The 24695-nt window shown below is 45.4% G+C and overlaps 1 protein-coding gene across 3 annotated transcripts in view; it reads left to right on the plus strand.

The window, feature by feature from the left end:
• The window catches only part of LOC133129740 (cAMP-specific 3',5'-cyclic phosphodiesterase 4B-like), a 114543-nt gene that overhangs the window by 86793 nt on the left and 3055 nt on the right, over positions 1–24695 (plus strand). For 2 of the 3 annotated variants that reach the window (XM_061244011.1, XM_061244012.1), the window contains 9 exons: positions 12009–12121; positions 19281–19374; positions 21566–21747; positions 22291–22389; positions 22802–22966; positions 23389–23488; positions 23654–23808; positions 23934–24056; positions 24326–24508. In XM_061244011.1, coding sequence (XP_061099995.1) covers positions 12009–12121; positions 19281–19374; positions 21566–21747; positions 22291–22389; positions 22802–22966; positions 23389–23488; positions 23654–23808; positions 23934–24056; positions 24326–24508 — 1214 coding nt within the window. Of the gene's footprint in view, positions 1–12008; positions 12122–18730; positions 18867–19280; positions 19375–21565; positions 21748–22290; positions 22390–22801; positions 22967–23388; positions 23489–23653; positions 23809–23933; positions 24057–24325; positions 24509–24695 lie in introns of those variants that run through there. The other variant, XM_061244013.1, reaches the window with a different exon arrangement.

Below are 24695 nucleotides of genomic sequence, written 5' to 3' on the forward strand. Positions count from 1 at the left end.
ATGAGAGAGGAACAGAAGCCCAGTTTGTCCGCTCTATTAGATTATGGCCTCCTCATCGAGTTATCCTGCCGCAAATGCCTCGGTGAGCTTGATGAAAGTGACGTGCGTCGGCGCTAACTGAATGAGTCAGGTCTCTCTGTTTTAATTCCTGTAGAGGCAGCGTCGTGCCTTTGCCTGCGCGTGGCCTGCTGGAGTGAATTCAACGTGTGTGTTATAGGGGACTGTCAGACATCAGCGTGGGACAGTATAGTGTGTCTGTGGAACGGTATTGTGTGTGTCTCTGTGGGACAGTATAGTGTGTGTCTGTGGGACAGTATATTGTGTGTCTGTGGGACAGTATAGTAAGTATCTCTGTGGGACATTATATTGTGTGTATGAGACACTAGTGTGTGTCTGTGGGACAGTATAGTGTGTGTCTGTGGGACAGTATATTGTGTGTCTGTGGGACAGTATAGTGAGTATCTCTGTGGGACATTATATTGTGTGTATGAGACACTAGTGTGTGTCTGTGGGACAGTATAGTGTGTGTCTGTGGGACGGTATATTGTGTGTCTGAGACAGTAGTGTGTGTCTCTGTGGGACAGTATAGTGTGTGTCTGTGGGGCAGTATAGTGAGTCTCTGCGACAGTATAGTGTGTGTCTGAGACAGTAGTGTGTGTCTCTGTGGAACAGTATATTGTGTGTCTGAGACTGTAGTGTGTGTCTGTGGGACAGTATATTGTGTGTCTGTGGGACAGTATAGTGAGTATCTCTGTGGGACAGTATATTGTGTGTCTGTGGGACAGTATAGTAAGTATCTCTGTGGGACATTATATTGTGTGTATGAGACACTAGTGTGTGTCTGTGGGACAGTATAGTGTGTGTCTGTGGGACAGTATATTGTGTGTCTGTGGGACAGTATAGTGAGTATCTCTGTGGGACATTATATTGTGTGTCTGTGGGACAGTATAGTAAGTATCTCTGTGGGACATTATATTGTGTGTATGAGACACTAGTGTGTGTCTGTGGGACAGTATAGTGTGTGTCTGTGGGACAGTCTAGTGTGTGTCTGAGACAGTAGTGTGTGTCTCTGTGGGACAGTATAGTTTGTCTCTGTGGGACAGTATAGTGTGTGTCTGTAGGACAGTATAGTGTGTGTCTGTAGGACAGTGTATTGAGTGGGACAGTAGTGTCAGTCTATATACTGTAGTAGTTGGTGCCTCTTGGACTTTGGAGGTATTATTTTTCAACTTCACTTGCAGCTACAGGAAGGCTCACGGTGAGCTGGTTTATGAGGCTAACGCCAGAGAGGAGCCACGTCCTGTCCAAGGACAACAGCTTCTTCCTCTGGCCCCCTTCTGTAAACAAACAGGATTTATCCCTTACCCACGCACACTCACCACAAATGCACACTCTCACATACACACACACATACTCACGCACGTACACCCACCACACACACAGACACACACAGACACACACACACACACACACACACTCGCCACAAATGCACACTCTCACATACACACTCACATACTCACGCACGTACACCCACCACACACACAGACACACACACACACACTGAGACAGATCCACACCCCACACACATACTCACATAAACGCATTGGCCGTCTGCCAAAATACCTGCTTTACCTGTTTTTGAGAAATGCAGTGAGTATAATACACACCTTGCGCCTGAAATCTACAGGCTTTCTTCTGACGTGATTTCTGAGAATCGTTCCCTGATGAATTCCTTGGTAATGGCCATTGTTTTCTTCTGCATAATATATTATGCTACTTCTGCATTGTATAGGCATGATGCACACTTCTCATAAATATCTCTTCTGAAGAAGGCTACATCCTGTCAAAGCGACTGCGATATACAGTACTGTGCAGAAGTCTTGGGCACCCTAGACTTTATTTCATACAGTACTGTGCAAAAGTCTTAGGCACCTGTATTCTGTACAGATAAGGTTCTTTCAAAAATAACCTTACTATACATTTTACATTGCATTTTAGTAATTTGACAGAATAGTTAAAAGCTGAATCAAATCAATACCTTCGGCGTTAAAACTGCATCACTTCTCTGAGATAGCCAACGCTGTCCTGCAGTTCTATAAGATAATCAGCAGGGAGGTTGTTCCAAGCATGTTGGAGAACTTGCCACGGTTCTTCTGCAGACTTGGTTGGCTCCTTGCTTCTGATCTCAGACAGCCTTGATCAAGTTTTTATGTAAAAAGTAGTCAATTGTTTACAGTAATATGTAACTTTTTTTTAATGAAATACAAAAATGTCTCTGTAAAATTTAATCTTTTGGAAAATGAATATTTGGAAACATATTACTGTAAGCAATTTACTACTTTTTGCATAAAAACGTGATCAAGGCTGTCTCAGATCAGAAGCATGGAGCCAAACAAAGCCTGTAGAAGAACTGTGGCAAGTTCTCCAACATGCTTGGAACAACTACCCTGCTGATTGTCTTAGCCAATGCTGTCCTGCAATTCTATATCTCAGAGAAGTGATGCAGTTTTAACGCTGAAGGGTGATCACAAAAAATATTGATTTGATTCAGTTTTTAACTATTCTGCCAAATTACTCAAAATATGTTTATTTAGGACCTTTCATTGAATTATTTTTTTTTAAATATTATCTGGACAGAATGTTATACAGGTGCCTAAGACTTCTGCACAGTACTGTGCATATGGTGCATCACCCCCAGGAGCTGATTCTGCATCTAGTATGATCTTGTCAGTTCTGAATCTATCAAAATATTTGGTGGTCCAATAATGCCTCAATTGAACGTGCATAAGATTGAATGTTATTTTTGATCACATAGGGGATTTTTTTGTCATGGAATTCTATAGATATAATTTTATTTTTATTTTTATGAAGTCACTCTCAGCTCCTGGAGTCGACTGAAAGGGTGGTCATTTCTCTAAGTTTCTGGGCAAAACGTTGGTTTGTTTTTTCCTTAATGAAAAGTGAGTAGGCTGTTTGACAGTGTGCCAGTAAACCCCCGTCCCTGGCTTCGCAGAACCGGGTGGCAGTTCGCTGAGCGGTGTCAAATTACTCCCCCGAGTCCCGCCCTCCGCTCCGGGTCCTCCAGCTTCAGCGGCTGCCTCCGACGTGCGTCACGGGCCTCAAATCTCTCAGAAACATCGCTTCTCCGGAAATCAGGCCCCACCCGGGAAATCTGACGCTCCCCGTTCTACCAAAGCCCTGACGTTCCCCCTCCCCCCCCTCCTCTGCTGTAAACATACCCTGCTCCTCCTGCACCCTGTTCTGCTCATGTGGCTGTGTGTGTGCATGTGGGGACGCAGTGGTTTGGTGGAGTCCAGAGACTGCAGCCTCTGTAATCACGGTGGAGCCCTTCTGATTGGCCCAGATGAGAGACAAGCGAAGGGTGATGCACAGCCAGTCTTGCTGGTCTGGGCCTCCGCATTCCACTCCTGGTTCCATTAGAATTATATTATCGCGTCTTCTGTTCCTCTGCAGTTTTTTGCAAGTAAAATATGTGGCGGGTGCAGGGGGTATCATTTCAAAAGACCGCAAAGGATATAGCTTGGGTTACTTAAGTTACTAAAGTTTGCAAGTGTGCGCAGTATCACACCAGTAACTGAGTCTCAACTTCCTGTGTAACCCTGTTATTGAGCCTTATAAAAAAACAAACAAACAAACAGCACAAATTAAATTACGTGACCAAACTGCAAGCTGGGGATAGTTTCTTGGAAGAACTCAAAGCCCATATCACACCTTACTCTCACCCCCACACACTCTTTATCCTGCCTTTCATAATGCTGTGGAAACCACAGTGTGTATCTGCTCAAGCTCATGGAGACAGTGTGACACAACAGATCAGATATTGCCTGAGAGTCAGAGTCTGAGAGGTCAGTTTCATTTTGCACGGACAGCACACTTTTGTGAGCTTCATGGTCTCTTGAGACATCTTTAGCTTACCTTGGGCGCCACTTGACGCAACCAAAAGAATGTTCCCTGAGTTTAGAAAAGGTTATTAGCATAAGGGAGCTTATTCATATTCTCATATTCTCTCTGTTGTTTACTCTATTCGTCCTCCATTACCGTCACTGACGGGAAGAGATTGTGCCTCATAATTGTTTTGTTTGTGTCAGTCTTTGTTGAGTGAAAGCTTTTCGAGTTCCATCCAGCTGACTAACCCCTCTTGCATGTGCCATTTCCTGTTTTAATTGGCTGTTATTCAAGGGCTTAAGAGCAGCATAGCAGAGCTTCGAAATAATCTATGCAAACCCCTTGTGATGGACAGGCATTGTAAGCTCGTTTAAGTTTTGTGGGTTTTGTTACAGTGATGATGTCAGAATTGTAATTTAAGCAATGACTTTTTTGCACATAGGGAATTTTTTTTCACACGTTTCAAATCCTTGAAGCAGCAGCTAATGCTTAGCATGTGCAGATAAACCACAAATGCAAGGTTTTTACGTGGTAGAAGCTGCAGAAATGTATGGAAATGACCGTCAAAAACATTTTTTAAATAGTCTGAGCAAAAACTGCTCTGGAAAAAAAACAGATGTTTGTGACTGTCCCTGGATTTTCAGGGACTTCCGTTTTTCATCGCTCCCTGTAGCTAACATCTAATGAGGTCAGCTCTCAGCCAGGAGACGGGCTTACCTGCCTATCAGAATTGTGGTGTGCGTCCCCAAGAGGCTGACTGGAGAGGCGGGGGTGGGTTTTTCACCGCTGTATTCATTCAAAATCTTTCTTCTGCCCAGATTCTGCTCGCGCCTACCCCTGCTTTAACTGCAGGTCCTATGGCCGGATATGGGCCACAGGAAACGAGATCCTTGTTAGTCACTGATGTGTGCTTCAGAAACCAGAACAGTATTTGCACAGCAAATGTTTGTACACATTTCATCTGATGCAGATGGGATTGCATATCTGTCCAAACATTTCCTCACATAGTCCTCGCCAGTGCAAACACACCACCCATACAGGCTCAACAAAGCGCCTTTGATCCGATGAGAAATGAACCGCCATTGCTGAACAAAGCTGTTGGAATAATGTGGCTGGCCTTTCAGTACTGACAGAGCTCAGGGTTCAGACAGGACCATGGCACGAGATGTCTGGAAGTTTCTAGCTGGAAGCACACCAGCAAACATGGTGAGGCAATAAATAGACCGCACGTTTTTAACGTCCTGGCTGGCTGGTATTGAAATGCAGTCTCAACGACATCAATAAAAAAGGGACAGAATAAATGAAATGGGGATCCTAGGACTTTGGGTAAAGTGAAGAGAGCTAAGATGTTGGGTGCACGGTTCAGACCGGAAGGAGCGCTGACTGGTAAAGTCTTTGTTAAAGCGAAGAACAGCAGGAGTGTACGGTCTCTCCTTAACAGGCAGCCTCATCACGGAACGTGCCAGAGACACGGGGGCAAGTCTGAGCCAGAGAGAGGAAAAATCGCACAGGTCCGATTGTGCTGCTGTCAGAGCTGTGTCTTCCTGCCCGTTCTGCCATAGAACCTGCAGATCTACCGGCTCTGTGCATCAACAAGGACCATAAAACGCAGGGGGAGAGCACCTCATTAAGAAGTGCACAAGGGACCATATCAAGATGAAGAAGATGATTATTGCTTGGGAGAAAAAGTTCACCACTTCCAACTGGACAGTTGTCAAAATCTTAATGCCATTACATGTCATGAGGAATCCGCCTTTTCAAACAAGATTACAGCCGTGTTCTTTCCGAAACCGCAGGGCCATGCCGTGTAGCCGAACCCCTGTTCCTGTTAAAGCAAGTCTGTGTCTGGTTTTCCCCCCAGCCATAAAGCCAGTACTGAAAGCTGGAAGTGTGCACCATAGTAAGCATTTGAATTATGCCATTGACGTCAGCACAGCCATAAAGCAGGCGGCTGGCCATTCCTGAAGTATTCTACTGCCAAAGGGCAGTATGCAGGAGGGATAGGAAAAAAGGCAGCCAGCAGTTATTCATCATCGCATTTGGAACGATAAAATGCCTGTGTAAACTGCACTAAAACATATTAGCCAAAATGCTGGCAAAGTGGAAAAAAAGAATGCGCTGTCTTTTGTAGTTTATATATATTCCTTCCCGTACAACCAATTCAATTTATATTTCATATTAAAGAAAAACTATGAAATGGCATGGTAGAATCATTTTTAGTGCAAGTATAGGTGTATAAACATTGGTGAAAAGTTCATTTTAAATGTACGTAGCATGTATGTATGCAGCGCAGGTATGTATTAAAATCAATTTGGCCTACATTCAATGTCATTTTATGTATTTTGTTTAATACATGTATATATGTATGTGTAATTCCGCAATCAAACTATAGAATACACGCATACATTCAGGCCCCCACAATTCCTGCCTCTGCCCTGCACAGTTGAAAGAAGTTGGATAAACATACAACAACAAAAAAAACATGTTTTTGTCCTTTGTGTTTTTAACACGGCTGACGCACGACTACAAACTGATTCATTGTGTTTTCGGTGGTTTCAACCTGCCCGCCTCGCTGCCAAGCCAAAAACAACATAAAAGGGGGAAGCGGTTCTCTCAAATGTGCCATGCCTGGGCCCGGCTGTGAGGGAAAGATACTGCAGCCGTGCGAGGACTGAGGGAGAAGGTCTACCTGCTTTTGTGTTTCATAATTCATTGCTGGGTTTCCTTGGTACATTTAGAATGCTTGATCCTTGGCTTTTAATTTAGCTATAGGGCGGCCTGTAGCGTAGTGGTTAAGGTACATGACTGGGACCCGCAACGTTGGTGGTTCGATCCCTGGTGTAGCCCAGCACAGCCGCTGGGCCCTAGAGCAAGGCCCTTAACCCTGCACTGCTCCAGGGGAGGATTGTCTCCTGCTTAGTCTAATCATTAATGTAATATAACGTAATGTAAGCTCCTGTTACCATTGCGATCTGTGAAAGATCCTCTGCAAGATTGCGTGGAGCTTCTTTGAAGACAGTCATGGTCCAAAATGATTGAGTTATTGAATTGTAGATTATGATTTTGAGAACTTTGGTCTATGTGGAATTGCATTCCCAGTCTGGTCGTTCCCTTCATGTGTTTGTATTGTCTTTATAGTTTTACAATAAGAAATTGTTCACAAAAAATGTGGCTCTGATTGTGGAGAGTCACCAGTTGCTCTTGTTATTAAAGCCATTATCTGTGTAATTACCTGCTGTAATTGACCATTAACTCGCCTCGCCTGGCTTCTAGCTTCTCAACTGGTTGGTCTTTTTGAAGTGAAAACAAAAAGCTGTGTCTATGACCTGGTGTGTGTCATCAGGCTTCATCAGCGGTGCTGGAGTCTGGTGTTACTTCACGCCTGTCCACATCACCCGGAATTCATCCATCTTAGGTCTGCAGCTGCCTCTTCATGATATATTGTAGGAATCCCTTTCTGTTGTAACATCCTGAGAACAGCCTGGATCTGACCTGGGCAGGCAACTCTCTTTTTTAACTGCTAACTTCAAGAAAGTGGTTAACTGTTGATATGTTTGTCTAACATCCAATACAGTAGTACATGCAAACATGTCTCATTCATTATATTACATACTTGCATCAATGAAAGCTGTAGCTGTTTAGGACTATACATTACATTACAGTCATTTGGCAGAAGCTCTTGTCCAGAGCGACGTACAATAAAGTGCAAATCATAACCAAGTGTGTTGACTATACGATTACAGATCACAGAATTCTCAAGGATGTGAAATTATGTGAAATTATAACATACAATTTATTACATGTATAAATGGAATCTAAATATTCCTAAAGGGGGAAAATATATTCCCGTCATGGACTTCGGCTGGGGGAGACCTGTTGGATCAGGGCTTTCCTTAAACAGTTTATCCTACAACAACAAAAACATAAACGCACAGCAAAATAAAAGTCACTGCTGACTTCCACACGCACACGTTCTCATGCGGGAACAAGGCTTGGTAATGTATGTCGGTCTGGGGGGTATTAACAATGCCCTCATTGAGGTGCGCCCCTGCCCTCGCCCGAGGGCCTGCCAGTTCAAGTTAGGTGAAGTGTGAACGGTGCTTCCCTGCCTGCAAAGCTCGCCGTTCCCCTCCAGAGCCCTGCTGACAAACCATGCCTGTGTTACCGCCACACTTTTATTTATTTATTTAAAAGGAATATTTTCGCTCTTACGAATGCAGGACTGCCTCCTTTTCCCAGAGCTCACTTTGTGGTGTTCAGTGACAGGGTGCTAAGGCTGTTCAGCATGCAGTGCTTGGGAAAATCTGGCCCATAATGCACCAGGACAGGGTGCTAAGGCTGTTCAGCATGCGATGCTTCTGAAAATCTGGCCCATAATGCACTAGGACAGGGCGCTAAGGCTGTTTAGCATGCTGTGCTTTGGACAATACGGTCCCATGAAGCCCTAGGACAGGGCGTTAAGGCTGTATAGCATGCAGTGCTTCGGAAAATCCGGCCCTTAATGCCCCAGGACAGGGTGCTAAGGCTGTTCAGCATACAATGCTTCGGAAAATCCGCCACAAAAGGCCCCAGGGCATCTTCAGCTGATAGGAACATTTCCTTAAAAGGATATTCATGAGAAAGGTTTCAGAACAGCTAGGTATCATTTAGACAGCTGAATAATCCTGGTTTTAAAATATATATATAAAATATATATATATTACTGTACTGACCTAGGTCTACTGTACCGTAGGTCTAGTGAACTCAGCAGTGTAATATTTTTAAAAATGCTTCCATTTAGCTGGTCTGTGTGTCAGAGCATTTAGTTAGTTTTGGATAAAGGCACCAGCAGGGAACTATTTTATTTATTTTGGGGGAGGGGAGATGGAAAAGACTAGGCAACCCCTGTGTTAAAGGATCATGGAAGATCAGTGCAAATCACTACAGTTCCCATATAACCTCCATGCGTCAGACACCTCTTCCCTGAAGTCCATCTTGTGGGCGCAGAGAAAGGGGGCACTGTGTGGGGGTAACGGGCGAGGTCGGGGGGGTCAGTCTGGAACGTAGCTAGCGTAGCACCGCTCACGGCCTGCACAGAGCCTGTTTTGTGCAGGCTGGCAAATTCGCACTGTAGGTCGTTGTGTGTTGGCAACACAGTCAAAGCCGGGTACTGTGAGAAAATACCTTGAGCATCTTAAACTAATTTCATTTGGGCAGCCAAACAGCTGCCCATCAGTACACGTCACACTCCAAATCGAATCTCTTTTCGGTTCGTTTTGGCCATGTTAAACGAGTATCGATTTATCCCGCTTTCATTTACTTATGAATGTCCTGCTGATTCAGGAGACCGCTCAGGGGCAGGTTTAAGATACAAAAATGTATACTGTGTACAAAAAAAGGAAAAGGTGTCAGGTTTGGGGATTTTTTTTTAATTCAAGGAGTTCCTTTTTGAATTTCCTCTGTTAAAAATACATCCTGGTTAAGCATTTATACTTTGAGCATCATATTCATACCCATATAGTCATCTTTTTATGAAAATTGTGTATAATAAATTGATTAAAGAATGTTAAATAATGAGAAAGAAATGCTTATAATCCCTTTGAATTTATACTGGAGACACTTTTTAGCCTCTCTCACCCTGACACAGCTTAAAATATTCCACAGCCTCCAAACATGCGTGCTTACGTCATATGCTTTTGTTCTTTCATTCTTTATTAATTTCTCTTTGACTTGTTACCATCCACGTGCCATGTTTTACATCCTCTTGCTCAGTAAATGAGTTGCTGTTCCTGGTCTGTTTCATCTGCATCAATCATCAGCTTAAAGCCCCCAGTGGCTTGTCTGTTTCCGGGCCAAACTCTTTGAGCAACTGGAGCTGATCTGGAAAGGGAGAAACGGTGGATAGAGGAAGTAACTTCGCTGGCCCATAATGTAATGTTTTGTGGTGGGACTTTCAGCAGTTTAGAGTTTTGTTTGCTGTCAGAATGCATGATGGCTATCTCACTGTAAACAAATAGACTCACCATCGACAGCAGTCTAAACAGTAAGAGCCTCGATCATGATAGCTGTCCGCAGAGCCTCTTAGTATCCAGTGCCTGGTTCCTCTGGTTTGCTTCCTCACACTGAAGAGGCTCTCCTTAACAACTTAATCACAAACGGCAAGGACCGTGCAGAGGTTTTCTCCCCTTAACAAGGTTGACTTGCTGTTTTTGATTGTGAGGTTGACGTCATTGATGTTGAAATGTCAGTCCTCCCCACCATTAAAAGGGGGAATTACTCTGAGCTCTCTGTGCTCCACCGTATCTTATTCAGACTAGTCCCTGTGAAGTTGTCCACGTAAGGAGTCTTATGTAGTTGAACACCTACATTATTTGATCTTCTTTCAGTTAGCTGGCTTGTAGCGCATTGGTTTTTTTTTGTTGTTGTAAAGGTTAACTAGCCGTCAGAGCGGGCCACCTGGCCTAGAAGTCACTTCCTGATTTGTTGCTTCTCAGAAGGAGTGCCAGTAGCCACATCAGTGGTCGATGCTAGAGGGGAGAGTTCCGGAAAACCCCGTTATTACGTCTGTGTGGTGTACCGTACAGCTAGGCCTTCTCATGTCCCCATCAAAAAGCAGATGCTGTGATGTCGTGCCCAGGCCGGGCGCCATATAAACCATGTTTATGGAATCGTAATCACGTAAATGACTATGCGAGACTGCAGAGCATCTGGAAAAAACCTGTTCCACAGTGCGTTTGCTCCGCTCAGATATCAGGCCAAAATGTTTCCCCGTTTTTCCACACTCTGTTTCCCTGCCTTTCTCACCGAAAGATGAGAATGTGGACGCTTCTGCGGCAGAAGTAAAATCGTGACCTGGTCGTTGTTTTTTCATGGCCCAGCCAGGTTGTCCTATGTGAAACCCTTCCGAACCCCTCTTACAGTCAGACCTGAAACACAACACAACTCACAACTATGAAAATAAACAATTTATTTTATAATCAACATTCTTAATATGTTTTTTTAAGCTGTTATAGAAATTAAGTGCAGGTAATATAGAGTGTAGAATATTGTGAATGACCTCTGCAATATTATTATTAATGGATTTAAGCTGTTCAAGTCACTCTGGATAAAATAATTGTCGATTCTTTTATTCCGTAAATCACAAATAATGAAAAAATGAGTCTGTGAGCGTGATTCTGTACAGGGGAAGTGTTGGATTATTAGATGGCTGAAATTACGTCCACAAATCCACTCCGGTGTTTTGGAGAATCCGTCCCCAAGGGAATGGGTTTGATTTACTCAGAAAATGGGCAGGAGCCCAACTCCCCTGTCCCGGAGGAGAGCTGCCCTCTGATCTGGGAAGGCCTTTCAGCACGAGGCCGCAAGATGTGGAAAGCTTCTGCTCAGTGGCTTTGGTGGGGCCACTTCAAGCACAGTGCGTCACGCTAGCCTGGAACGTACAGGACTTGAGCCCCATCGGCACAAAGCCACCGACCCGGCGTAGTTCTCTGCCTCTTAGTAATCTGCGTCTCTGCTGCCCGATTTCGGCTGCCGAACAGTGCGGTTAGCTGTCAGCCAGCCTCGGTGCAGAACCCAAGAGTCTCTGTGAGCACTCTGTGAGTAGTGTGAAAGACCAAACTGCTCACTGATGTGCTGTTTGAGAGAGAGAAAGCGAGAAAAAGAGGAAGAGGAAGAGAGAGCCTGTTTGAGCTTTCTCCAAAATTCATGTGTATAGACGAGTGAGAGACCGCTTTTGCTTCCTCCAAATTTCTTGTGTATAGATGAGATGAGAGACTGTGCTTCCTCAAAAATGCATATGTATAGATGAGACAGAGACTGTGCTTCCTCCAGAATTCATGTTGGGAGAGAGAGAGAGAGAGAGAGAGAGAGAGAGAGAAAGAGAGAGAGAGAGGGTACCTCCCCCCGGCCCCCTCAGTTCACAGCCACAGAGCAGAGTAGGCTCCAGACGGCAGACTCGTTGGGTAGAGTGGGGGTGTGCTTGTGAAAAGAGCGCTCTCCTCACCGAGCAGAGAAATGTCAGCGTGGCACCTCGCAGCCTGTGATGAAGGAGCACTGCCCGCCCTTCCGCAGCACGCCCGGCGGACCCCAGCAGCCTGACCGCCTGTCCGTCTGTCTGTTCGCAGAGGAGTCCTACCAGAAGCTGGCCATGGAGAGCATGGAGGAGCTGGACTGGTGTCTGGATCAACTGGAGGCCATTCAGACCTACCGCTCGGTCAGCGAGATGGCCTCGAACAAGGTAGGACCTTTCACGAGTCGGAACCTTCTGGACCTCTCTCGCTGTACTTTGTATTTTCATTTTTCATTTCATTCGTCACGTTGCATTCGTATCCATCTTGGCGCTGTTGTTGTTTACCATATCTATTATATCATGCCATGTTTCTCGTTTGATACGCCATGCCAATATTTACCATGTGAACTTGTTGTAGACAAGCTGTATTGTATGTGAACTTTACCTCAATCGACCTGTTCTGTAGTTTTCATAATCTTCGGTATGCACATATTGTATGGGGCTTTGAATAAAAGCCGCTGCTAAATAAATATAGTGTAATGTACTGTCCCCAACCCGCCTGCTGTCCACATGAGCTCTGAGAGTCCCTATCAACAGACTGAAAAGATTGTTGTTCTACGGCTTTGTGGAAGTTTGGGTGTTGGCAGTTGCCAATGGTAATGATAGGTTTACCATTTTGGTTTGGGTTTTAGTGACGGTGGTTTACTGTAATAATTCTAGTTTAGATCCATTTACCAGGCTTCTGAGCGCAACCTGACACCAGTCTCTTTTCAGGAAATCAAAAACAAAAGTTTGAGCGAGAAAAAAAAAACTTTCAAGGATTTTTAGTTTTGAATGCATATTTAAGCTTTCGTTGTGTGGTGTCCGAAACGTGCAGACTAATGCACACTTTATTTTGGCACTTTTGGTTACTCAGTGCCTCTAGGCTGACTCAAGCTTTGTGCTGTGTGCGTGCAGTTTAACTTGCAGTCTTGTTGGATGTTCTGCCACTGTTTACTAGCTGTAGGTCTGACCACATCTGGGTGCTTGTGAAAAACTGTGGGCCTTTGATTTGAGGAGATTGCAGTATGCTGGAGGGGAAGAAGCGTGTGTTGTGTGCAGGTTTTTGATAACAGTAACAGATATATTGGAACTATCCCATTATACTGTGAGGCTGTGTCACGATCATATTAACTAGAATTAAAGTCAAAGAAGTTTGTGCAAGGCTCTGGGTCACATTTATTCTTGGCTTTTTTAGGTATTCTTGACTCATTTCTTAATGCCATAAATTAACAGTTTATTTATAAAAAAAAAAACTAATTATGAAATGTATTTTAAAAAAAAGTTAACATCCTCGTTGTCAAAACCACTAATTTTCTTTGGCTATTATTTGGCTGATAAATGAAACATTTTTTTTTACATTTATTATTTTTTACTGGGGGAAATGTTGCTTCCTCGTGGGGCTGTTTTAACTTTGCAAAAAAAGGGGGGGGGGGGGATGAAGTTTAGCTGGATAACAGGAAGTCAGCAGCAAAAAGTGTTTATGAACTCAATGCACAAAGCTGTCCAATAAGAGGCAGCAGGAACAGGCTTCCAGATGCCAAAGTCACTGTGGGATATCTTCCCCTTCCGCCCCGGGCCTAAGATTCCCGGCGGAGAGCCCCGCTTCCGCAGGTAAGGAGTGAGCCACAGCGGCTAGAAGTGTGACTCGAATTTCCTGTCTCCTTCCTGCCCGGCCTCCGCGTCAGATTACAATGGCTCCCATGCAGGGGGTCAGGCCAACGATTATATTCTTTCTATGAAGACCAGCGTCATCAGAACAGAACACAAAAGGCAAGGAGTCCCGCAGACGGAAGAGAGCTGGCCCCCTACCGCACAAACACGTCGTCTCGGACAATTACTCTCGCCCTGTCCGAGATGATTTGTGTTCTAGCGTGTTCCTAAAGGGCTCCACCACACTCTGCTCGGCCCAGATTATGGCAATTAATTATTTGAGGGGCTGTAGCTAAAATATATCAGCAGGTTTAGCCATGAGACATCACGCATTGGATTTCACAATGTTAAATGCTAAATGCTAAAATGCATGGCTTCCTAGTACATTCTGAAATCTCTCATGGTGTGGACTCAGTCAGTATTCATCATACATTATCGGTCCAGAGGCCCTTTGAAGGTAATGTAGTGGTACTATGTTGTGACCCATGCCAAAATCAAGCTTCGCCAATTCATCCAACCGGAACTGTCTTCGGTGTGCAACGGTGTAACGGTGTGTAATGTAATGGGGTAAAATGGCATCCTTCAAAAGCTTTCTGACTCAAGTGACTTTGGCAACCCCCCTCCTGTGTGCGAGCCAGGAAAATAAACGGCGATAACAACAATAATACGAGGAAACTCAAAACTTTTGTTTAGTGTAAACACACGAGAAACCCAAGTCTCTGGCATAGACTTCCATAAAGCTCCAGGAATTATTTTGACTGATAACAAGCCTCCAGAAACATGCACCGTGCCAAAACGCAGGAACGGGGGTTTGCGACTGTCCCTGTATCCCTGTAGCTTTGACGCGCACTTGTGTACTGCACGTGACTCCTTGGTCTGCCTTTCACTTTGTCGGAAAAAAAGAAAAAAATTGGTTGAGTACGAGACAGACAAAATTCCAGCCATTAAGCAATCTGACGTCTTCACCTTTTGTGTAAACAGGTACTAATCTCACCTCAGCAGGCCTGCCGGGGGTGGAGGATTGGTGTAAGGAAAGCCCCGGACGCAGTAAGAGGCAGGGCCGTGTTAGTCAAGCCCAGTCAGGCAGTGTCATAAAGCGTGACTTCAGTCTGAGTCATTAGCATCAGCCCAGTACAAGAGCCGAGACAGGAGGCAGTCACAGCTATTTCACTCTCACAGTCTTAAGAGTTCTCATCATGTGCGGGGCCGACAGTTCTCTGAAAATGCAACCGTCTCTACCTCCTAAGTGTGGACTAGCTCACAACTGGAAACAAGTAAGTTATTGCTTCAAGAAGGAATACATTTATTGCTTATTTCTGCGAAGGACTCGGATAACCTTTACTTGATTTGACTTGTCAGTTACTTGCTTTCTTTACTTGACTGTTACTGCCGGTAGTCAAATATTCTTACATTGTGAATAGTTCTACCAGGGGAATTTGGCTCCATTATTATTAGTGTTTGCAGTGTTAAAATAGCTACAGTGTTATTATAACAGTATTATTAAAATAACTTTTTTTTCAAATTGTGAACGTTTTGCAGAAGAAATCTTGAGAGTGCAGCAACATTTTAACTGTCCTAGATATTATTTTCTTTCTAATTATCTAATTTTCTCTAATTTATTCTTTAACCAGTTCAATGCTTATTGTTGATTTTTTCTCTTTACACACAGTTTGAGTTCATTGATGACTGAAATTAAGCATACGCATTATTGCATGCAGGTAGCTCTGGAAACATAACATTATAATATTTCAAAGTTGAATGCAGTTTATGTAGTAAGTTTTTACATAGGTTACGCTGGGGGGTGATTGTGATTTTCTGTGATTGAAAGTCTGAATGGACTTTTGCCTGCTGCTAAATAAGCAAGTTTGGGATTGTGGTGGGGACTTTGGAAGTATCTTGGCAGAAACATTGTTCTGTTGCTGCAACAAGCAATTACCGATAGCATGGCCCAGGGTATGGGGAGCTGGAGTGGTATGTAGTCAGTGGACTTGTCCATATGTCCTCCGACACCACGCTGGTGACACTGTGTATTTCGGATGAGAAATGTGGATGTCTACACTCATGAATCAGGAGGGCAGTTTGCACACAAATGATTCTGCGGTCGCAGATGATTGGAGAGATTACAGTATTAGAGCTGGGTATTATGGCCCAAATTACAGTGAGAATTGGCTATGTACTGCCCCATAGTGGGCACCAAATTTAGTAAAAAAAATAAATTAAAAAATAAATTAAAAAGAAAAGTCAAAACAGTTGAAAACTGTAACTTTGGAGCATTAAACTTGATATCCAGCAACAGTGTTAAAATTCATCAGAACCTGGTCATGAAGACTTACTTTAAGCAAAATTTTGCTGGATTAAAACTTATGTCAAGTGTGCAAGTCTCATTCATTCGCAGTATTCAATTGATTGACATGGAAATTGCTGAGAAATTGTGCAAGGAAAGAGTATGTAATTCCATCTTGAATCAGTGAAGTCTGCAGTGCCGGAAGTCATATTTTCAACTGGTAGAGCAGGAAGCATTTTAGCACATTACATAACCTTCACACAGGTTCCTGCTACCTTTATCTTGGCATATTCGCGTACTTTGTCGGGTTGGGGCAGAAACGTAATCGCAGGGAGTAGTGACTCATTTCGTGGAAGACACGTCAAGATGTGCTGGTTTCTTTCTGTGAACCAGAGTGAGTCTCCTTGCGTCACTTTGTGTTTGACGAGCTGTGGTTTTCCCTGTGTGAATGTAAAGGTCGCAGGGTGCAGCGCGACTATGCTACAGGGCTGGCAAACTGGGGTGAACTTCATAAGTACAGTGTGTCAGTGGAAATACAGGGACAGTTTGATTCAGCCGGTTCAGTTTGATTCTCATAACGTGAAGAGAACAGAATAACAATAATCTGATGTTTTTCAGCACCTTCTAGAGGCATAACATCTGAGTCATCCTCCCCACACAACTTCCACCGGTAATTCACTTGAAAATGACTTTAAAATGTTGTGCAGACAAATTGCCATATCATCATTTGCATATACAATTATTTACAGAATTATTTATTTTTTTATTTGTGACTCATGTTTTTATTATGGTTTAATGTGACTACAAAGTCACAAGATATATAGTATAATATCTGCAGTCCCCTGATTGAGATGGAAAGATAGCTTTGACTTCACGTGACACACAATTTCCAGTAGTTATTGGGATATTTTGGCATGGACTGAAGTAATAAGGCTAGGTTCAAGAGAGTTGTGATTCAATCTGACAACACAGATTCAAAGAAAAGATAGCGGTTTTTACAAGAAGCTGCGAAATATTTGCCATTGTCATTCACCTTCTTGTAATGCGTGGCACCCTTGTGTTTTAAGGACAGCAATAATTAATCAGTGGCATATCATAGTTCAGGTTCTCCAAAAAAAATTTTTACCTTGAAAGCTTCAGCATTACCCGAACAGATAACAACATTCTGAAATTTATGGAATTTATAATACAATTTAGAATACAAATCGTACTTTGAAACACAAAACAAAGCATTATTTTGCATATTTCAGTCAATGTAACCAAGCTGAGTATCTTTTTAAAATGTGTTTCCTGTTGGAAGGGCTAAATAAGTCAGCAACACAGTTACTGCTTCATATATTTTGCTAATTTAATTACTGCAAATAGCGATGTGTAGTAGGAATTTCTATCATTGTAAAAATATTTTTGCATTGGTAGAAGACTTCTCTCAGACGCTTTACTTGTTCCACGTGCAGATTTAATCAGATCTAAAACTCTCGCTCTGAAGTTGCGCATTCTGCTTTGGGAAGCTGTCTCTCAGAAACCTAGTTCAGGTTTGTTGTGGGTGGGGGCTTACCCGTTGTAGGATGGTATTAACATGCAGCCTGCATCCTTAATACGCAGAACTGCTACAGGATAGGCTTTTCGAGAGAATAATTTATTAATAAAATTAGCGAGTCTAATCTAGTCTGGCCTAGTTTCAGGGAATCTTGATCCGATTTGTAGCTGATAGTAATTCCGTGCATTGTTAATGCATGTCGTAAGGTCAGACCGTTTTCGTGTTGAACTGTGCGTGAGACCTGAAATGAACATTGGCGGAGCCCAGGAAAGCGCTCTGGCAGCGGACCACTAGCAACAGCCGAGCAGCTCTTGTGCACTGCGCTGCGGCAGGGGGAACCTCTCAGAAACGGCAGCCAGAGGGTCATGTGATGCTGTTGCCATGGCGTTCTGACGACCGCGCAATTGGCGGCGCTCTGCCTGCAAAGGCTAGGATTCTCTTCCAGTGGAGGGAAATCTGAGGTGATGTCATCGAGAACGGTGATGGATGCGATTATCCGCAGCCGTGTACGAGAGAGAAATGAGCACGTCCGCTGATAAAGAAACATTCAGGCAGTACTGTCAACAAAACCTCAAACAACCTCGTTCGCATTCGTTTTTCAGTTAATAAACCACATTGTTCATAAAATTCTGACCATTGGAATCTATCATTTTAAAACCTGTTCAAATTCTATTGACCTTTTTTTCTGGTATTTTCTTGGAAAATTCCCCAGGTTTTATTTGGCACATTAATAATGATATCGTCGTAAGACATGGGCGCTTTTTACTTGAGAGCTTCAAGCTGGATTTCGTAGTTAAAAATGTGTAGGTTGTTCCCCCCCATATGAAGGCATTTGCTTAATTAGAGAGGCGGAAGGCGGTGAATTGACAAGGTGAGAGGGATGGAGGGGGTGGGCAGAGCAGACACCCCCCCTCCTCCGTTGGTGTTCTCACCCACAGCGACGGACGGGGGGCTGCGCATCTCGCAGATTCACATATCTGAGCCGGGGCTCCCTCCCTTTCCTGCCACATCATGTGTGCTGCGGCACGCCGATACAGGAGGGAGGGGGGCGGAGACAGACAGACGGAGCGAGGGAGAGAGGAAGGGAGGGAGGGAGAGAGAGAGAGAGAAAGGGAGAAGGAGAGCGTCTGAGCAGGACTAGCGCAGGGACGGAAGCCCCCTTTACAGCCGGCTGAGCGTCTCGGGTTTTCATCCCCCCCGCGTTCGCCGCCGCGCACCCGGACAGAACACGCGAGAGATGGACGCCGAGAGAGAGAGCGAGAGGCAGCCATCGGCCAGGGAGGAGGGCGAGTGACGGGGGGCACAGAAGGGAGGGAGGCAGCATCTTAGGGTCCGGGGGAAGAGGAGGTCTGGGTGGGAACCCCACCGACGGAGAGGACGGCCCCTGGCATCCGCTGAAAATAGCTTCCAAAATGCCAGAGTCCAACTACCTGCTGTCTGTGTCCTGGGGCTACATTAAGGTGTGTGATTAGGGCTTTGTTCCTGAGGGGGCTGGCGTCTGGCGGACGGACGGGCGGGAATGGCGGGTGTTTGTGTGGCCCGCGCGGTCTGGATTCGGGTGGGTAGGGGACGCCGGTCGTCGTCCGCTGTATGTGCAGTCTGCTCCGTTCTGCTGTCTGCGTGTAGATATGAGGTGGGCAGGCTGCTTAGTGAAGCTTCCGGATAACTGCGTTCCTATCACGGGTCTGAATCGGACGGGTGTTGGGGACAACATGATACAAAGCCATTCCTTGTTCTGACCTCTTCCTTAACTCGGTATCGCTTGTGTGCTCCTGTTCAGCTGTGTTGGTTTGCCAGGTCATTAAAGCCACTGTTAGAAAGGGATGCCACAGGTCAGAGTGTGCTCACCCCCCTCTCCTCCTTCTGTCTTTCAGTTCAAGAGAATGTTGAACCGGGAGCTGACGCACTTGTCGGAGATGAGTCGCTCCGGCAACCAAGTGTCCGAGTTCATCTCCAACACCTTCCTAGGTAACCGCGCCGGCCTAACACCTGAGCTCCAGGAGGAGAGGCAGACAGACGCTCACACAAACACTGTCACTCAGGCCTGCACGTGTCGCTGCGCACGTTCCCACAAGTACATCAAAACCCACAGAGACGCACGTACGCACAAACTCTTACAGACACACACACAGAAAGACAGACCGACACACAGAGACAAATAGACAGACAGTGACACACACAGAGAGACACACAGACAGACACACACACACACAAATGAACACACGTAGACACACTCCCACACACACACACACACACACACACACACGGGTCACACTCCAGCTTATGGACACATTAATTTAGTGCCCATAAAGCCATTTGCAATGTGGGTACAGTACACAGGCAGCTGATCCACTGGTAGTCTTCTAGTGTATGACACACTTTACACTGAGGCATAGGCTGTAAACTGAAGCATTGTTTTCAGTAATGGACAAATGACTCTGTGAAAAGAAATGAAGCCGGGACGTATTGGGGCAGGACAGGGATCAAAAGCCTGGGTGATATTGAGCTCAGCTGGGGCCATGTGTTTACTGCTGCTGCTAATGTCTTGTAATGTCATTATTCATGCTGCTGCAATTTAGAACAGTCACCATTCGATTGTATCACCCACAGTGGTGGTCCTCATAGGGCCCAGAGGTTATGCTGTGGTTCTTTAGACCGCTCCACATCTCTGCGTATGGGACTGCAGGATCTCCCAGGGTCGCGCTGCGGTCGTCTGGCCCAGGAATACAATCCGGTCCGATCCGATCCGCCGGAGTCTCTCCACTGCAGTGCACGAGCGTGTGTGCGCATGCGCGCGGAGCTTGTGTGTGTGTGTTCATGCATTAAACAGCAGACACTCGGTGGTCCCCCTCTCGGAAAGCCAAGCGGCAGCTTCCGTGACTCACATCCCAATTAGCGAGAGGCAGCGGTGGCAGCTCGGCTTCCCGCCAGCGTCCCGCGCCCTGTTAAAAAAGCGCAGACTCGCGGGTAAATACCACCGTCTCCTCACACGTCCAGGAGCGGAGGGGGAGGCTGTGAACAGCCCTGAATAGAACCGGTCATCTCCACTTCTCCTCGAAAATTCCCCCGAGATGCGTTTCACACCGTGCCGGAAAAGCAGCGGGGTGGGCGTTTACAGGACGTCGAGTGTTTTTAAAAGCACCCAACCTTTCCTCCTGGGTCCTTGCCAGGGTGCGTGAGAGAGGGAGGGCGAAGGAGAGAGATGGAGAGGGAGTAATTAATAGACAGACTGTCGGCCGTGTTGAACATGTGACGTTCCGTGTTCGGTGGGGGCCCGAGGACCCACCTGCACGAAAACGGGCAACCTGCACACGCACCACCCACACGGAACTATTCCTGCCTCTTTCCTGTTTGGCTGAGCTGGGCAGTTCTGCTCCCTTATTCCGTGTGTATTCTCTCTCCTACAGCACGTGCCTTATCTCCACTAAAAGCCCCTTTTCATTCATTGTCCAGAAATGGAGACGGGCCGGATTACTGTCATGTTGAACGGCTCTAATGAAGAGCGTCTCTTTTTCCTTTCACCCCCGGCCCCTGCCTGCGCGACGACTCCGGCTCACTTCAGGAGCGTTTTATCGCTCTGCGACTTTTGATTAAGCGGAGGGAGAGAGTGCAAATGGCCATTGTGGAAAAAATGATCATCGCAGTAATTGAATAACCCCCGAAGGACCTGGGCTAATGGCAGCGGCAGCTCAGCCGAGGCGGAGAAAAGGATTCCTGTGCGGGAAACCCACATAGGCAGTCCCCAGGCCATTTCAATCCGCCATAATTTCCTCAGAAACATGGTAGGACCCTGCCAGCTGAGCATTTATTTTGCTGCCGAGACGCCACAGTCGAGCACAGGGTTTGGATGGGTGGCACGCCAATGCGCAGAAACGAGGCTCCTATTGTTCAGAAGTAGGTGGCTGATGTCACTGGAAAAGTGGGCCAAGACTGCGCCGTCTCCCCTGGGTCCAAATGCGTGTTGTGTATTGCGGTCGGCTCTACAACACCTGTAGTGTCTGTTGGAATTGACCAAAGAAATTGGAGATTGTTGTAAAAAGAGACTGTGCTGGTTAAAGAGCAGGGTGATGGTAAGATGCTTTTCAGGTCACAGTGAACCCAAAAGGACATCTAGCAGCTGTGATTTGATGCCCTTCTCCTCCTCTGCCTCCCTCCACAGATAAGCAGAATGAGATGGAGATCCCCCCTCCGGTATCTAAGCCCAGGGAGAAGAAGAGCAAAAAGCAGCCGGTGATGACCCAGATCAGCGGGGTAAAGAAGGTGTCACACGGACCTGGCGTTTCTAACTGTGGGATCCCCCGCTTCGGTGTGCGAACGGACAACGAAGAGCAGTTGGGAAAGGTACAGCCCTCATCCTCAACTCACCTGGGAAGAAACAAATTACAAAAACTTTAAATATCTCTTTACTGAGAGAAAGCTAATGTAATGCTTATTTTCCAGCTCCTTGTAGGATTATGTAAATTGTAGTTGTACAACACATTCTGGAATATAAGCATAAATTACATTTTTCCGTACATGAATCCGACAATGCTTGATTTATTTGCTTACATTAAAATCTCAATGTGTAAATTTCTTATGTATTAAGGGTGTATTGACATAATGCATTTCATATATTTATTGAAAATGTATTCCTTATTGTTATTGGAGTCCTCTCTCACACCGGCTGTGTTCAAGTTGCTCCCATATGACTACGGATACAACAACATATTAAATGGGAAAGAGTTTGTTACATATAGGCGTTTGATGTAGTCTCATCGGACTTGTGTATAATTACCTTAAATTACTAGTGAGGTTAACCTTTATGGAGGCGTGTCAAATTGTGCCTTTCTCCGCCCACTGGAAGACAGTGACAGTGATTGTGACGCACAACTATCTATTTGAAAGGAACTGGATGACCTGAACAAGTGGGGCCTGAACATCTTCCGAGTGTCAGACTTCTCAAACCACAGACCGCTCACCTGCATCATGTATGCCATCTTTCAGGTGAGAGCCCACCTCAACTACATCTCTTTGTATCACTTCGAAATGCTTCAGCCTACAGAGACACTGAGCCAAGTATTAGACAAAAGGAAACAAAGTATTAAACAAAAGCAAAAAAGCAAACTATCAATAGCTTGTAATCCCCTGTCTGAACCAGCTTACACTCATCTTAGACCAAAAACTGCTACTACAGTAGAGCAGTCTTAGTCGATTTCCTGCCAAACAACCTAAAGGGAGCAAGTGCTGTCCAACTAAAAGACTTGTAAAAGGACAGGAAAAACCTTTTACTTGGTTTATACGAGTCAGTTTAGCTTCACCCACTGCGAGCTTCATGAAAATTGATCCGCCATGCCTAGCATTTTTGTCGTTGCATATTCTTTAATGAGTAATTTCTCCCTCCCTCCCCCACGCCCAGGAGAGAGATCTGATGAAGACATTTAAGATCCCAGTTGACACCTTCGTGACCTTCATGATGACTCTGGAGGACCATTACCATAGCGATGTGGCATACCACAACAGCCTGCACGCTGCTGACGTGGCCCAGTCTACCCACATTCTCCTGTCTACACCTGCGCTGGATGTAAGCACGCTCTTTCATCTTGTCAGCCTGCATATCTGCCTGCACATGAAGGCCCACACGCATCAGCTTTCTCCTTTGGTTTTACAATCTAAAACGCCCACAAAAACATTCACAAAAGGGCAGTGACGTAGGTTTTTTGAAAAGTCCCTAACCCTGCCACCAGAGCAGCCCAGAGCCCCCAAGGTCAGCTCTCGCTAACATTTAGCAACGTCATCCGATAATTATGCAAAATAAGTCATGTCACGCTGCTCAGAAAAATAGCACTTTGACTGTAAAATATGCCCCCTCTTAATGTTTTTGCTTTTGCTGTAACCAAACATGTAGTCTTTGAGTCTGGGATTATGGTTTGTGAGTCTGTGGACCATGATTAGTTTGCTCTCGGAAACTCATGCGATGTCCCTGCCCCATGCCGCCCTCTGCAGGCAGTCTTCACGGATCTGGAGATCCTTGCTGCCATCTTTGCTGCTGCAATACATGACGTGGACCACCCTGGAGTCTCCAACCAGTTCCTGATCAACACCAGTGAGTCCCCCTACTGGAAACACATTATTTGGGTCAACCAGACGATCAGTTCTGTACTCTTAATGTTATGCATACTGCTGTGGGGCAGGATGAATAAGGGAAGCTGTAACAGTGGGTGTGCCTGCCGCACCTGACCCGGTTCCTGTTTTGCAACTTTTTCCCCAGACTCGGAGCTGGCCCTCATGTACAATGATGAGTCGGTGCTGGAGAACCATCATCTGGCTGTGGGCTTCAAGCTCCTTCAGGAGGAGAATTGCGACATGTTCCAGAACCTGAGCAAGAAGCAACGGCAGTCCCTCAGGAAGATGGTCATCGACATGGTGAGCCCCACCCTACCACCGAAAATGCTCACAGACCTTTTACAGTTGCTGAGACGTGGAGCCAGTCAGGGTGTAGTTGCCAGGACACAGGGCTGACAGAATTGTCTTCATTGTGATTGTTGCAGGTATTAGCGACCGACATGTCTAAGCACATGAGCTTGCTGGCAGACCTGAAAACCATGGTCGAGACCAAGAAGGTGACCAGCTCTGGAGTGCTGCTGCTTGACAACTACACTGACAGAATACAGGTATGATCCCATCTCCTCTGCTGTTGATAAAGCACATACATACCCAAACCATAGTCAACTCGAGCCTTATTATAAAGGTCATCATATTTATAAAATAAAATCAAGGTCTTGAAGAAAGCAAAATTCTGTGCTGGTGACCCTTATTCTCTACAATTTCTATGGGATCTTGAATTCGGGGGGAAAGTCTCCAAAGATTGGAAACGTATGATTTCTCTATTCTGCTGTGAGCTGACCCCTTGTCTCCCTTTTCTCTGTTGCCTGGGAATCAGGTTCTTCGTAACATGGTGCACTGCGCTGACCTCAGTAACCCCACCAAGTCCCTGGAGCTGTACCGGCAGTGGACCGACCGCATCATGGACGAGTTCTTCCACCAGGGCGACAAAGAGCGTGAGAGGGGCATGGAGATCAGCCCCATGTGTGACAAACACACAGCCTCCGTGGAAAAATCACAGGTGTGTGGGTGTGTGTACGTTCATGAGACGTTTCCTCAGTTCTTTGTGTAGATGTATACCAGTAACGAATCTGCTTTTTGGCTTATAGTACATAGTAACAATTTACCAATAAAATAGTCACCATACAGAAGCCAAATAAAAGTGAACATATTCAGAACATCTTCTAAAACTCTTAGATAACACTGAG

Source organism: Conger conger, chromosome 5 (assembly GCF_963514075.1).
Source record: "Conger conger chromosome 5, fConCon1.1, whole genome shotgun sequence".
NCBI classification, from domain to species: Eukaryota; Metazoa; Chordata; class Actinopteri; order Anguilliformes; family Congridae; genus Conger; species Conger conger.